Source organism: Piliocolobus tephrosceles, chromosome 9, assembly GCF_002776525.5.
Source record: "Piliocolobus tephrosceles isolate RC106 chromosome 9, ASM277652v3, whole genome shotgun sequence".
In the NCBI taxonomy this organism is placed as follows: domain Eukaryota; kingdom Metazoa; phylum Chordata; class Mammalia; order Primates; family Cercopithecidae; genus Piliocolobus; species Piliocolobus tephrosceles.
The window spans coordinates 113377120-113393116 of record NC_045442.1 but is presented as its reverse complement, the minus strand read 5'-3'; the positions used below and the strand labels follow the sequence as shown (position 1 = coordinate 113393116).

At 41.7% G+C, this 15997-nt stretch overlaps 1 protein-coding gene across 1 annotated transcript in view; it reads left to right on the top strand.

Annotated features, from left to right (window-relative positions):
* The first annotated feature begins 325 nt into the window (after positions 1-325).
* The window catches only part of SLC39A12 (solute carrier family 39 member 12), a 74791-nt gene continuing 59119 nt past the window's right edge, over positions 326-15997 (top strand). The window contains exons 1-4 of the mRNA XM_026454768.1: positions 326-636; positions 1801-2147; positions 10422-10703; positions 14382-14589. Coding sequence (XP_026310553.1) covers positions 1887-2147; positions 10422-10703; positions 14382-14589 — 751 coding nt within the window. The 5' untranslated portion in view covers positions 326-636; positions 1801-1886. The remainder of the gene's footprint in view (positions 637-1800; positions 2148-10421; positions 10704-14381; positions 14590-15997) is intronic.

Sequence of the window (15997 nt, the reverse complement as noted above, 5' to 3'; positions counted from 1 at the left end):
CTGGTGATCACAATATGTGCAGCTGATTAAAGTTTCTCATTTATACTACCTACTTTCCTGGTAAGAATTTCATTCCTTCAACTAATACTTTTCATTTGAAAACATCTCATTACGAAAGCCTTCAATCTTTTAGGCTTTTGCATCTTGCAAAACAAAAAGGGTTCCAAAGAGCCTATCTTTTCAACAAATCCTTGGTTTGAGCCTGGATGAAACAGTTATTACAGAATCAACCAGAGAGAAAAGAAGATCTTCATCTAACACTAAAGTCTTTCTATTCTGCGAGGTGAAATCCTTTGACCTAGATTCTGTCCCTTGAAAGGCGAGTGACAGTAGGCGAGCCTAAGAAAATTGGTTAAATCTTGATCTAAAAAGTTAAATCCATGAACCACCCTGATTTGATTACCGTGAAAATCTACCACACAGAAAGTTCTCCTTTTTATCCACCTTCATTGTTACCTTCAGAGCAGCTCTCTCCATAGCAACTGAAAACTTTTCTGGCCTCAAATAATCCTCTCTAGTTCCCAGTGCACAGTCAAAGAATTTTAAAAACAGGGAACTCTGTGACTGTGAAATACTCTCCAGGATTTAAAAGGCTGTGGAGCTCCAGATAAAGAATCGTTTATCTTTCTTCTGAAGGTAAGCACTGGGGTTAGAAATGGTTGCATCATCCTCTGTCACTTTTAAATTGCTAACATAACAACCTGAAAGTGTTGTTGTTGTTTTTTTTTAACTCATAAAAGTAATCCCAGTACCTTCATTACTAGCCCACAGTCATTTACCAGCTCATCTCTGGGCCAGGATCCCACATGAGATGCTATTAACATTTTAGATGCCTCAAGCCATCAACAGAAAGATAATTTTTTTTTCCAGGAAGTTGATTGGCTCTAAAGTCGTCCCCCACTCCTTTAGTCACCACTGAGTGAGTGCATGTGTCATGTTCTTGAGATCTTGAAATTCTATTTTTCTAAGATGCTTCCTACTCTAGAATCTCGACTCTTAATAAACTGAAAAAACAGACCTGTGTTTTCTGAACATTACTATTTTCTTCTAGTACTTTTCCTTGTCTAACCCCCACCTTTTTTTTTTTTTTTTTTTTTTTTTTTTGGACTCTTGCTCTTTCCCCCAGGCTGGAGTGCAGTGGCACGATCTTGGCTAACTGCAACCCCCACCTCCCAGGTTCAATTGATTCTTCTGCCTCAGCCTCCTGAGTAGCTGGGACTACAGGCACGCACCACCACACCCGGCTGACTTTTGTATTTTTAGTAGAGACGGGGTGTCACCATATTGGCCAGGTTGGTCTCGAACTCCTAACCTCGTGATCCGCCCGCCTCAGCCTCCCAAAGTGCTGGGATTACAGGTGTGAGCCACTGCGCCTGTCCTAAAACTTTTAAACTCAACATGATGTTGGTCATTTAGTAGAATTTATTGTCTCTTTTTATTTAGGGGTGAGGACCACGAATCACTTGGAGTTCTTTATAATGGGATAAACATAAAGTGTTTCCCAACCTGGGTCCTATAACTTGTACCACCTGTTGGAAAATGGAGAAACTTATTCTTCCTAATATGTGACGCTATGTGTAGTTTAGGGAGAGGCAATCTAACAAGCTTTTTGGCTGCCTGTACAGTTTGAAAGTCTATAGCCATGGGACTTTCCTGCCATTTGGGGTTAGAAATTACCTACAGACCCCCTGTTGTGTAGAAACAGCTTGTCATTGCAAATCAGCTTAGCCAATTAATGAATCCTTTCAAACATGTTGCAGGCACAATAATTGAAGGCTTTATTTTTCCCCTTTACCACAGAAATTCCTTTGGTTACAAGTTTACCCCGTAAACGGCAACACACTTATCTCCATCCAAGACAGACTCAAGGTGGAGGAAGCGTGGAAATGTGCTTCCAGACAAAGCTTTCAGTATCCTGGGTGCCATTGTTTCTTCTACTCAGCCGTGCTTTTTCTACTGAGACAGACAAACCCTCAGCCCAGGACAGCAGAGGCCGTGGGAGTTCAGGCCAACTGGCAGACCTGCTACAGGTTCTCTCTGCTGGTGACCACCCACCCCACAACCACTCAAGAAGCCTCATCAAAACATTGTTGGAGAAAACTGGGTGCCCACGGAGGAGAAACGGAATGCAAGGAGATTGCCATCTGGTTAGTGAAATAGAATGGGGTCAGGTATCAGGGCATGTCCAAAAGAAAGCAATGGATTCTATAGGGGTTTATTTCAGTAACGCGAAATCACAGGCTAATCTTCCAATATGCAATTGGGCAATGCATTCTGGCAAAATAATATCCATATTTGGGATATAGCAAATCATTCAGCATTCTATGTATAGCACCTAGGGACATTTTTGTTGTTGAAAGGATGATGTTTATGTAAGGCTTTCTAGAATCCTTCTGCATATATAGAGGTATTTATTTGTGAGCGTGAACTTTTAGTCCTCTTTTCTTTGATTGACTAATCTTTTTTTAAAGCCTTCAGTGCACTTGCACGTGACTAGTTTTAGATGCTATTTGTTTGTTGGAGCATAATGTGGTCTGATATTTGTCCAAAATTGGATTTTTGAGTACTTTTTCCTGGCATGGTATTTTCTAATATTATGCATGGCGGGTAGTTAATGATTGGATAATCATCTTAACGATGAGGAATCTGAGCTGGGGAGACAGATGCTGCAGGTGGAGCTGAAGTTGTACCCATGGCTCCTGAGGCCTGAATCACAGCCTGATCTTAGCCTACAAAGTGAATCTCAACCCTGACTGGAATCAGCTGCGTAGGTTTCCCAGTATACCCATGTTTGGGCTTCAACCTCTGGAGACTGAGATTTTACTTGTCTAGGATAGAACCTTTTAAAGTCTCTCCAGGTCACTATTTTATTTTATTTTATTATTTTATTATTTTATTTGAGACAGGGTCTCGCCCTGTTGTCTAGGCTGGAGTACAATGGCATGATCTTGGCTTACTGCAACCTCCGCCTCCCGGGTTCAAGTGATTCTCCTGCCTCAGCCTCCCAAGTAGCTAGGATTACAGGCATCCACCACCATACCCGGCTAATTTTTTGCATCTTTTGTAGAGATGGGGTTTCACTATGTTGGCCAGGCTGGTCTCAAACTCCTGACCTCTTGATCTGCCCGCCTTCCCCTCCCAAAGTACTGGGAATACAGGTGTGAGCCGCGGTGCCCAGACTCCAGGTCACTTTAATATGACGTCAGTGGTGGCTGAGACTCTCTTCATTAGGGAGGGTGGGGTAGGATGGAAGGAGGTGAGAACTCATGTGTTTAAATGACTACAAAAGAAAAAATGAAACCTGCTCCATCTCATTCCTGACCCATGAGATTTTTTAGGATGAACCCATAAATGCATACATGAAAGCATACATAAATAAGTAAAACAAAAGCTAACTGTCTCCAAAATACATTTTGGCAGACTTTCTCAATCATGCATAGCTCTGAGGTGAGGGAGGGAGGGGAGGGGAACATTTTCTGACCAAGTGTTTTGTTTTTTCGTAACAGAAGAGGCCTTGCTCATAGAGAATTTTTCTCTGCTTTGTGTGAGCAATAAATAATTCAATAATTATTAAAATACCCAATGGTTCCCAGAGGAAATGTGTTATAATAGGCAACTCATCTGTGATGACATTAATATATATAGATAGCAACACAAGATGTCCCACTGGAAATAACCAGAAGTCATGTCTTATTCATGTCCTCTGAGGATTCGCTTCAGGGGAATGTTCTCCTTTAATGACGTGAAGTGCCTTATTAAGGCTGCTTGAATAGTAGTTTTGCTGGGAGGAAGGTAAATACGTGAAATTGTTCTCCATTTTCAGGGCTGGGGGAAGGATTGTTGAGCACTTACTGTTTTCTGTGACAGTATCAGGACTTTAGCTAATTTGGTCTCCATTTGAATCAGTTCCATTCCTAGGACTTGAAACACCATCTTTAATAGCTTCACCCTCCTTCTCTGTGAAAGAAACGCAGGTGAAGCAGAAGTGAGTCTCAGCTTTACCTGCTCAGAAGCCTTCAGTTCACCCCAATCACCCATCAGGAAGGAACTTAGGAAATGTCTCCCATCATTCATGAAAAGAGAGAGGAAACAGAGTTCTCTGGATTTCACAAACACCCCGGTTCTGGCGTAAACCACAGGGCTTCAGCTTGTGGCCGAGTCTGTTCTGTCATTTGAGGACTTGTCTGCTGACAGGAAGGGTTCATGATACAAACTCTGTGGTAAAAGAGAGGTTAAGGGGGTTTGTTCATATCTCTAAATGTCTGAAAAAAGAGGGAAGTAGGTATCTTGGATTTGTTGGGAGGAAAAATGCTTCCAATTTTAGGTCTGCATAAGAAGTGAAATTTGAAAAAAGCCAATCTGAAGTATCTGAGAGTATAATCTGAAGTATAAATTCAGTCAAGCTGCAGTCTTTGCAAATGAATAATTCTGGGCTGATCTTGGCTTTTTCTTTCTTTAATGAGAATGGTTAGAATATAGTTTTAATGAACTTCATGAGGGATTAAATAACTCCAAAACAATACATTCCATTTCAATAATTATGAGAACCATAACCCTACACAGGTTTCTGAGAGGAAAAGAGCCCTTTTCTGGCACCTTCTAGTGTTGAGACATGTGGAGCCTCAGCTCCGTCACCCAGAAGGTGGGATAATGAGCCCCTCCTCACAGAGGTCTGTGAGGACCACATGGACAAACCCATGTTCCTCAGGGGTCAGATGTCTGTGAGGGTCACATGGATGTGCATATGCCCCTGAGGGAGATACCTGTGAAAATCACATGGACATTTGTGTGCTCCCCAGGGAGATCTCTGCAAGGATCACATGGACACATATGTTCTCAGGGAACAAATCTCTGAGCCACGTGGACATACATGTATTACATCCCAGGGAGATCTCTGTTGGTCTCACTGACACGTGCTCCTCAGGGAGATCTCTGTGGGGATCTCGTGGACATATATGTTCCACTTAGGAATCAGATCTCTGAGGATCTCATGGATATACGTGTTCTCCGTAGGAATCAGATCTCTATGAGAATCTCATGGATACATATACAGAAAGTCAGATATAGAAGCTCAAGTTCCTTCTGTTCCCTGTATCTCACAGCAATGTCTGATTTCCCCTTTTCCAGAGACAGTAGAGCAGCACCATTCCTCAGAATCTCCCACCTGCCTGTGCCCTAGGCCCCCCTCCACGGTCCTACATTCTGAGGATTTTAAACCAAGTTCTCCAGGCGATTCTTAGACACATTCAAAGCAGAGAACCACTGCTTTAAGGGTCTCCATTTAATTCACACCTGGCCCTAGGCCCTAACTCTCTTGTCATAACTGTCATGGAATAAAGTGTGGAAAACACCCAGCTTTGTCTTATTATCTAACAATTTTATCTTAACTCTTCTCAGTTAAAAACTTTTTGTCAGTCAGAAGACCCACCAAATCTAGTACAGACCCTAAAGAGCCAGTACCTGCCATCAGCAACATCCTTCTAGCTCTTTGTCAGGAAAAAAAGAAATACACTTTCTCTCTTATATTTACAGCCAATTGTTAGCCACCGCCCCACCCACCACCCCCCTGCAAAAAAAAAAAAGACCTTATAGAACTAAGAACTTAAAAGAAGACAGTCTCTTTTAAGTTCTTAGATTTCTGTAATATAAGATTTACCCATTACTCAAAATCAAATGTTAAATACCTTTCAGTCTAAAACCCTAGAGTTTATCCTGGAGGCCTGACAGCTGTCTTATTGATGTAGGAGAAGATAGCTACCATATTGCTTTTTGTCCACTGAGTCCCTCACCTGGCGAAGATCATAAGCAAAGTTGAATTTCAAGGTTGGGGAAGGCCATGTGATGCGGCTACAGGGTGTGGTGGACCATTACTACCAAGTATCCTAGTAGCCTGTTTAGCTTGTAAGGGGAGCCTCTCCTTGCATTTTAATCAGTCTTTTCCCAAAGTTTATTTCCTTATAAAGTCATTAAAACGAATTCCCAGAATCTCTGAGGTTTTTTTCCCCTCCTTAAACCTTATTCCCCCACCTGACAAGATTAAAAGGAAAATCAATGGATTATTCCTGAATGAGTCCATTCTTCTTAAACAAAGAATTGCTTCACCAGAGAAGGCAGCCTTGGACAGATATTGATGCCTGTGGGGTGGCAGTATTTGCAACATTTTGCTAAACATCCTCTCCCAAACACAACTGAGCCAACTTCTAAAAACATTAACAACAAAACAAATCTAGTGGTGATGAACTGAAAATTCCAGCTCTGTCCTCATCCAACAGTCCCAGTAGTGTGCTTTTCGTCATATCTACTTCCAGGGGAAGAATTCTTATTTTATGTTAGCTTTTCTGAGGCTTCCACCTGTATTCTTTCCTCAAGCCACCGCCTTCTGTATTAAAATACATTCTTTAAGATTCAAATATTAGGCCGGGCGCGGTGGCTCAAGCCTGTAATCCCAGCACTTTGGGAGGCCGAGACGGGTGGATCACGAGGTCAGGAGATCGAGACCATCCTGGCTAACACGGTGAAACCCCGTCTCTGCTAAAAATACAAAAACTAGCCGGGCGAGGTGGCGGGCGCCTGTAGTCCCAGCTACTCGGGAGGCTGAGGCAGGAGAATGGCGTAAACCCGGGAGGTGGAGCTTGCAGTGAGCTGAGATCCGGCCACTGCACTCCAGTCCGGGCGACAGAGCGAGACTCCGCCTCAAAAAAAAAAAAAAAAAAAAAAAAGATTCAAATATTATAAATGGGAGAAAGGTTTCCAGCCCATGGTCATTTGATTCACAATTAAGCTTTAGTTTAGCAGGCCTCAAAAAATCAAAGCAAAAATGATATAACACCTGTTCCTTCAAGGTTACCAAAATCTCTGTTCAGACAAAAGATGCTTCTACAACTGTTTCAAGCTTCCCAAAGCTAGAAACCAATTGTGCCTTCCATATTGTATACCTTTTATACACAGTTCTGGAACGCCTACCCACACGATTACAGTGCGGACCCTGCTCTCTGCTGTTCTGTGCCATGGATTCCAATTCCAACCCTGGAAAGGTACATGGCAAAGACATTGAGGAAGAGTGATGCATGGACAGGAGTCTCCGCATCTCAGATGGGTTGAAATGTGGCCACATGTTCTGTCATGTGCTCATACACCAAGCCTTGCCACATGGTTGTGGTCTCATGGCCTCATGAGCGTCCTACTCCTTGCATCATAGGCACTCTTCTTCCTACCTACCCAGCTCCATCAAACAACCTGAGCAGCACCTGCAAGCATGACATAAACTCATTCCATGCTCTGGTTGTACCATATCCTTGTTCTGATTGATGTTAGACTTGGACCAATCTCCTAGCCACCTAACTGACCTCTACTCCCATCAAATAGGAGGGAGAGAAAATTACTGGTTGAAGGGGTTGCCCATCAAGTACGTCAATGGGTCCACAGCCTGTGTTCTCCATGGCACAAAAGGAAGGAATAAAAGAATGGGTCCTGTTCTTGGAAGAGCAGGAATTGTGACTAACAATGCTCTCCACCATTAGCTGTGTAGCTTTGGGCAAGTTTCTTACCACTTTAGTCTTGGTTTTCACATATTCTATAAGTAAATTTTTCTCATGAAGAAAGATGTAACTCATATGTTCTTTGCAGTATCCCTGCATACTGTACACAAATGTATCCATTAATTCATTGTGCATTAAATAATTGAGTAATTGGTCTTCTAGTTGCTTTATATTATAAAAATCAAATATTTAGAAATATTTGGTGGCCTATTACATAGGCTGGAGACATTTTGTTTCTCACACTTGAAATAATAAAATAGGTTTCTTATGACTAAAAAATTCATTACTTTGTGCATTTTTCAGAACCAATTAGATTATACAGCAAGGAATAACTGAATGCAAAAGGTACTCTGCACATTGCTGGGCACATGGTTACCAGCAAATTGTAGTTAATGGTACCAATAGTTTAGTTTCAGGAGGTTATTTGGTACAGAGAATAGCTTTATTACACTTTTATTTCAATGGATTCGCCTTTTGGGTCTTGGTGTCAGCCTTGCCATCAGCTACCAAGGTGTAGACTTTTCTTCTGGTTACTTAGGGAACAGAAAACAGATGCCGAGGTTTTAGAAGTGAAGCCTAATATCCACATTGAGAGTTGGTCTTAGTGGAACCCCTGGGTCCCCTCTGTTTGAGCACTTGGCCTCCTGCAGTTGGGTTCAGGAGGGATTACAGTCTGTGTGGTTTTATGAAGAATGTCATTATGCTTTGATTTGGAGATGGATGACATTTGTTTCTTCCTGACTCAGATGATTACATAGCAGATGCTACACAGTGGGTTGTATAGCAGACCTGAAATTAGAACCCGCAAAACTTCCACTTCAAAGAAGACTAGATTAAAATACATTGTAGTACAGTATCCCCACCATGGCACAAATCTGTCTGGGAGTCAGGACAGGCGTTTCTCAATGCTTTCACTCTGTGGCTGTGTCCTGGGGCTGCTTCTCAGATCCTGTGAGAATTCTCAGGAGTTCTCCAACTGTCTCTGAAGAAAGGCAGCTTCCCTCTTGCTGAGAAAACTTCTGGTCCATGATTCCTATGTCTTTTTCTCACTGTCCCACAACATTTATCCAAATCCCTTATGCCACATAAACTTCTCAGATTGCAGGAGCTGGGCATGTGCTTGTGGTTTGTGAAACCAATAAGGCAACACATTGTAGGGGAGGAAAGACTTTTCCTTTAACGTCTTAAATTCTGTAGCTGGGGCTTGTGAACTAAATGGACAAAAGATGGATTAACAGGAGAAAAAGCATACACATTTTATTTGATGTTAATATTTTTATGTGGAATAGGGGCATCATAAAGAAAGTGAAAACTCCAAAGAAGTGGTTAGACCCAGGGGTTTATAAACAATTTTAACAAAGAGTAATAAATTGTGGGGATCTGACAAGAGTAAGAAAAAAAGTGAATTTGGACTAGAGATGGTAAATTGTGGGAAAGTGACTAGGAAATATATATGGGAAACCAAAATTTTTTTTTAAGAATTATACCAATGGAGGATTATTTTAGTAAGATTCGTTTGTACAGGTTCATCTCAGCATTAACTCCCCATCTCCAGTGATAAGAATGTTCTCCTCTTCCTGATACAACAAGGATACCTTTCTCATGGGAAACTTATGCCCCGCTTTTAGATAGTAAGGGGCAGGGCAGAGAATTCTTCCTGTGTCTGCTGTTTCTCAGTTGTCTTCAGCTCAAAATAATCAATATGCTACGGTAGCATATTTTGGGGCAATATGTTCTGATTCCCTTCAACAAAATCATTTTTGGCAATTTCCCTAAATAGGCTAGAAGAGGGGCAGATGGAAGTCATTTGTAAAATTCTTACACCTCTTAAGTGCCAGGTACTGTGCTATATGCTGAGGATAGAACTATGCAAAAAGCAGACAAAATCTACTCTTTATGGACCACTGGTTCTCATAGAGAAGAGAGAGAATAAACAAGTAAACAAAGAAATTTTACAATACGAGTGCTATGAAGAAAAATTTTTAAATGATGTGTTCCAGAATTGTGCTGTCCAGCACAGTAACCACTAGCCTGCATGTAACTGTTGGGTGCTTGATTCGTGGCTCTTCCAAATTGAGATGTGCTGGTAAGCATAAAATGCACGCCAGTTTTCAAAGATTTTGTTCAAGAAGAAAAATATAAAATATCTTAATTTTTAAAAATTTAGATTACATGGTGAAATAATTTAATCTTGGATACATAAGGTTAAAATATTACAAAAGTTACTTTTAGCTGTTTCTTTTTACTTTTTAAAATCTTACTGCTAAAGAACTTCAAATGACATATGTGGCTCATATTTGCAGTGTGACTTGTATTTCTATCAGATAGTTCTGTACTAGGGAACGCAGGTTGGGAATCTTTAGGAAGGTGTTGTGAGAGGGTGACATTTTAACCTGAGACCTGAAAAATGAGAGGAACAAGGAGACCTGGAAGATTGTGGGAAAGAACTTGGTGAAGCTGACATAAAATCACAGGGGCAGAAGTTGAGTGAGATGCTGGACCAAGGCTAAGAGAAGGAAGGAGGGTAGAGTAGACAGGAGCCAGACCAAAAAGAAGATTGCCAGGAGTTTGGATTTTATTCTAAATGCAAATGGGCATCACTTTAAAAGCCAAAGAATAATGTGTTTTACACAGGCAACAGATCAACAACTTGCGGCCACCCTAGTTGGAGTCAGGAATTACTCTTGGTGGAAAAAAAGGGTTCCCTGAAAGGGCATCATTGTTATATGGGAGTCCAACTCTTTGAATCTGGCTATTGGTCCTGCCTGCTTTTCCTTCTATTTATAAAATGATAAGTAACGAAGACCCTGGTGGTCATTAGTGTCCTGGAACTATTTGCTAAGCTTTGGTTTCTTTTGTTGTTGTTATTGTTTTCTTCCACAGTGCTTTGAACCAGATGCACTATTACTAATAGCTGGAGGAAATTTTGAAGATCAGCTTAGAGAAGAAGTGGTCCAGAGAGTTTCTCTTCTCCTTCTCTATTACATTATTCATCAGGAAGAGATCTGTTCTTCAAAGCTCAACATGAGTAATAAAGAGTATAAATTTTACCTACACAGCCTACTGAGCCTCAGGCAGGATGAAGACTCCTCTTTCCTTTCACAGAATGAGACAGAAGATATCTTGGCTTTCACCAGGCGGTACTTTGACACTTCTCAAAGCCAGGTAAGAAGGCAAAATGGCTAACTGGTTCTGCTACTGAGATACAGTCCTAGAGCCTTATTGTTTGTTCCTTATTTATTTCTAAGACATTCAAGAACTTCTAAGGGACATAAGTATTTGTGGGTTTTGGTTATGAGATGTTAAATGACATAATTTAAAATTCCAGGTCCAAAAAAGGAAATGTAATGACTAATTGGAAGGGGAGTTTTTGCCAGAAGTTGGGTGGGTGGACAGGCACTCCAGGTGAAAGGGCAGCTTTCTTCTCCTGGGTCCCTCTGAGTACTCAAATCAGTGTGACTCCAAGGCATTTTGACCAATTTCCAAGGACTGAGCTGTAGTGGTGGAGAGCAATGTTTCTTTTTGCCTTGCCTTCTGGCTGGGAAAGGAGAAGGCAGAGACATTTTGAAAGAGATAAATTATCATTAGTTACTTAACTGAAGAAGCAGCTTGCAAAAAACATTACTCACGGTTGCCAGCCCTAGATGCTATCCCCTCTTTGTAGCTTTTGACTTGTACTGCCCACGTAGAGGGTCTATTCAAATACCTCTCCTCTCTCCCAGCTCCCACCTGGTCCCTGTTGCCTTCATTACTATTCTAGTAAAACTGGCCTTTCAGTTAGGTTTTTGCTTTCTGGTTTGCAGTGAGAAATCTCAGCACATAAAGTTCTCTGAACATAAGGTTTATTTAAGCCACTTTTTTTTTTTTTTTAAAGAATTAATTAAGAAGCCATTACTACATTTTGAAGAGTATGGGGAAATCATTTTTTTCTTGAATTATTCATAAACATGTATAGACAAATTTAGTTCTTGCTCTCAAAATCTGGCATTCTGCAGCTTAACAACCAGCAAGCATATCCTCCAATTTTCTGTAAATATGTTTAATTTCTTTTATTGGCAGAGCAAATGGAGAAGCTTTTGCTAAGGACTTTGTGAATATCAAATCCGTAGCTCTAATCCTGTTAATTTCAAAATTTGACCATATTTTTATTCCTATTTTCATTTTAGGAAAAGGGATTCCTAGGTCCAGTGCAGTGGTTCATACCTGTAATCCCAACACTTTGGGAGGCCAAGGCAAGAGGATCACTTGAGGCCAGGAGTCTGAGATCAGCCTAGGCAACATAGCAAGACCTTATCTCTACAAAAATAGAATTTAAAAAATTAGCTGGATGTGGTGGCATGAGCTGGTAGTCCAGCTACTCAGGAGGCTAAGGTGGGAGGATAGCTTGTGCCTAGGAGTTTAAGGTTACAATGAGCTATGACTGTGTCACTATACTCTACCCTGGGCAGCAGAATGGGACCCTATCTCTAAAAGGAAAAAAAAAAAAGGAAGGAAAAAGAAAAGGAAAGAAAAAGGAGTTCTTTTACAGAACTGTTTTCTACTTAAACCAGGAGGCATGCCTACATATAATTTCTTCAGTGCAACATCTATATAATCCAAGTTTGATTCAAATTGACTGCTAAGATTTTAATCCTACACATTAATGCCTTTTGATGGAGACGAAATGGAAACAGCACTTAAAAGGTGGTGTGGTGTGTATTTCCAGGTTTCTGGTTATCCTACACATACTGCAAAGACCCAGGCTTCTGAGTATTTCTGAGATCAAATAGCCCCAGAACAGAATAAATCAGTAGTATCTCTAGAACTCCTTTTTCCAGCTAATTTCAGTCATTAAGGGTTGAACACCCTTTGTCATTAAGAGTTGAACACCCGCTGAGTCATAACCCTTTGCTAGGCCTCAGACCAGTGAACACCTGGATGACGTCACTGTCTCTAGTTCCTGGGAAGGGTCCGTGAGCTCATTCAACTGGGCTAGGATTCTCTAGGAAGTCAATCAGTCCAAACTTCGCAGGAGGCTTTTGGCACCTCACCACATCCGCTGTTCTTTCTGACTAGATGGCGTGAGGTCAGATGAGGTTCTGGCTCACTAGGCCCAACATTACTTGAATCTCCAGGTCTTGGTCTGCATGGTACCCAGCTTCCACAGATCAAGTCACTAACGGCTGCTCCAAGTGGGCCTCAGCCACATCCCCAAGAGAATCAACTTCATACGCTAATCCAGGCAAGCTCCCCAATGGCTCAGAAAGCAACATCTCTCCATTCCTTCAATCACTTTTGTCCAAACCTCTCTGTGTTTTATCTTCCTGACTCAATCTCTCAATGTTCCCACCTCTTGAATTCTCTCCACTGTTGGCTGATTCCATGGTAAATGAACAGGGATCTCTCCCTCGTGTTCCCGTAGCCCTGCCTACTGCATGGAGGCCGGGTGTTCACACAAAGGACTTCAGGGATGGGAACAATGGTTGGAATTCTCTTTTATCCTCAATGGTGTTTTGAGACCATTATTCTTTCACAACCTGCATGAAACACTCATGCTTCTTTGAGGTTCAAACTCTGTTATTTCAACTTCTTCTTTTCACCCATGGAACTTCTGGCTACTTCTGCAAATTTATCAAAATTTTGGTAACTGACTCTTAGCCTTCCACTCTGCTCTAGACCATGGTTATAAATATGCTCCTGCCAAGCTCTTCAATTACAGACTTAAAAAAAAAATAAGTTCAGTGGGCACTTTTTCTCCTTGTCCTAAGTCATTAGAATGCAACCTTGACATGATAACCTTCCCTTGATCTCTCTTTTGATGAATTTATTTTCTCTTTCACTTCATATGAAATGGGTTTAGTATAGTGCCTGGTACATTGTAGGCACTCAAATGTCTAAATGGGAATATGAATGGGATATAAAGCAAAATTAGAGCTTCTAAGATGCTTATAATTTAATGGAGGAAAATTGATATACACATTGAAAAAGGTCCGATGTCCTCTGGGAGTTCAAAGAACACGGACAGTGTTTTAGGTCTCATGTGCAATGAGCACACATTGACCTTGGGACCAGAGGCAGATGAGAAGTAGAGGGGCCCTGTGATGACACAAGGCAGCAGAGCCTGTGTGAAGTCAGGGTAGGGAATGTCAGCTGGAAAATCATTCTCCTGCAGGTTGCACTGAAAGCGGGGAGAACAACAACCCACCAGTTTTAAGGATGTTAAACAATAAGAGCAGGAGATCCCCTTGGAGAAAACACATCTTTAAGAGGATAGTGAGGCTGGGTGTGGTGACTCAAGCACTTGACACTTTGGGAGGCCGAGGCAGGTGGATCACCTGAGGTCAGGAGTTTGAGATCACCCTGGCCAACATGGTGAAACCATATGTCTGCTAAAAATATAAAAATTAGCCAGACGTGGTGGCAGGCACCACCTGTAATCCCAGCTACTTGGAAGAAGACTGAGGCAGCAGAATTGCTTGTACCTGGGAGGTGGAGGTTGCAGTGAGCCAAGATTGTGCCACTGCACTCCAGCCTGGGCAACAAGAGCTAAACTCGGTCTCAAAAAAAAAAAAAAAGAAAGGAAAGAAAAGAAAAAATGAAAAAGAGGATAGTGACAAAGGCTGCATAAACAAGAACCAGTGGGATGAGAGTTAGAAAATTCGGTGCCATAATAGATAAACACGTAATTTCCAAATAGAGTTGTATCTGAGACAGAAGAAAGATGATAGCCATATTCCTCCAAATGATTCCATTTTCTTTTAGACAAACTATTCCTTATCTTTTTGGGGGGGAGATTTCAGAGATGTTCGAATCAAAATAACTTCAGAAGTTACACTTTTCTCTTTATTTTGTATCTGATTTCAGTGTATGGAAACCAAAACACTGCAGAAAAAATCTGGAATAGTGAGCAGTGAAGGTGCTAATGAAAATACACTTCCTCAGTTGGCAGCCACGATCATTACTTTGTCCCTTCAGGGTGTTTGTCTGGGACAAGGAAACTTGCCTTCCCCAGACTACTTTACAGAATATATTTTCAGTTCCCTGAATCGTACGAATACCCTCCGCCTATCAGGTAAGGATGTTTTCACGAATTTAACTTCCAAGTCACACCTACTAAGTAAACTATGCCAAAAACAAAGGCCGAAGCTCTTGATGACTGAATTCACTCAGGTATGTTTAAATACCATTTTTATTGAGTCGTAAAGTCAGACAGCTTAGGTGGCCTTTCAAGGCAAGTGTGCTATGAAAGGTATGTGGTGATGAGGCAAAAGTATGGACTTGGCCTATTTCTAAGTGATTGGAATTGTGGATGTAGAGGGAGGAGGAGATTTTATGATCTGCCATAAATACTAACTGAATAGTTTCTTATTTGGGATGTAAGGCTGGGCCAGGCCTGACAAACTGTCGTGTAGAATGAAAGAATAGTATTCCAAATTGTGCAAGACATTTGGCAGCAGTTTCCTTGCAATCAGGAAAGTCATTTAATTTCAGATAGAAGTAATATGGCCGGGCGCGGTGGCTCACGCCTGTAATCCCAGCACTTTGGGAGGCCGAGGCAGGCGGATCACAAGGTCAGGAGATCGAGATCATCCTGGCTAACACGGTGAAACCCTGGCTCTACTAAAAATAGAAAAATTAGCCAGGTGTGGTGGCAGGCGCCTGTAGTCCCAGCTACTCGGGAGGCTGAGTCAGGAGAATGGCGTCAACCCGGGAGGCGGAGCTTGCAGTGAGCCGAGATCGCGCCACTGCACTCCAGCCTGGGCCACAGAATGAGACTCCGTCTCAAAAAAAAAAAAAAAAAAAAAAAAAAAAAGAAGTAATGTGAAATAGCCATTCTTGCTGCATTCGTGACTACCTGGTTTTTGGGGCTCCAGGATGAAATGGGATGTCAGAACTGGAATTAGAATGTTTGCTTTGCACATTTCTTTGTACTTGACAAGGCAGTAAAAATGAAATGGCTAATTCTTAAAATATACATCAAAATGCCCCTGAGATGGATTTTTGTTGTTGTTGTTGTTTTTAGAGACAGGGTCTCATTCTGTTGCCCAGGCTCAAGTGCAATGGTGGGACCATAGTTCACTGTAACCTCCCACTCCTGAGCAAGCCTCCCACTTCAGCCTCCTGAGTAGCTGAAACTACAGGTGTGTGTCACCATGCCCAGCTAATTTTCTTATTTTTTGTAGGGGTCTACAGGGGTCTCACTATGTTGCCCAGGCTGGTGTCTGATTCCTGGCCTCAAGTGATCTGCCTGCCTTGGCCTCCTAAAGTGCTGGGACTACAGGAGTGTGCTACTGTGCCCAGTTGGAGTTTCTTTATCCATTCATCTGTTGATGGACACTTAAGTTGCTTCCAGATCTTAGGTATCATGAATAGTGCTGCAACAAACATGGGAGTGCAGATATCTCTTCAATATACTAAATTCTTTCTTTTGGATATATACCCAGCAGTGGGATTCTTGGTCATATGGTCATCATGGACAT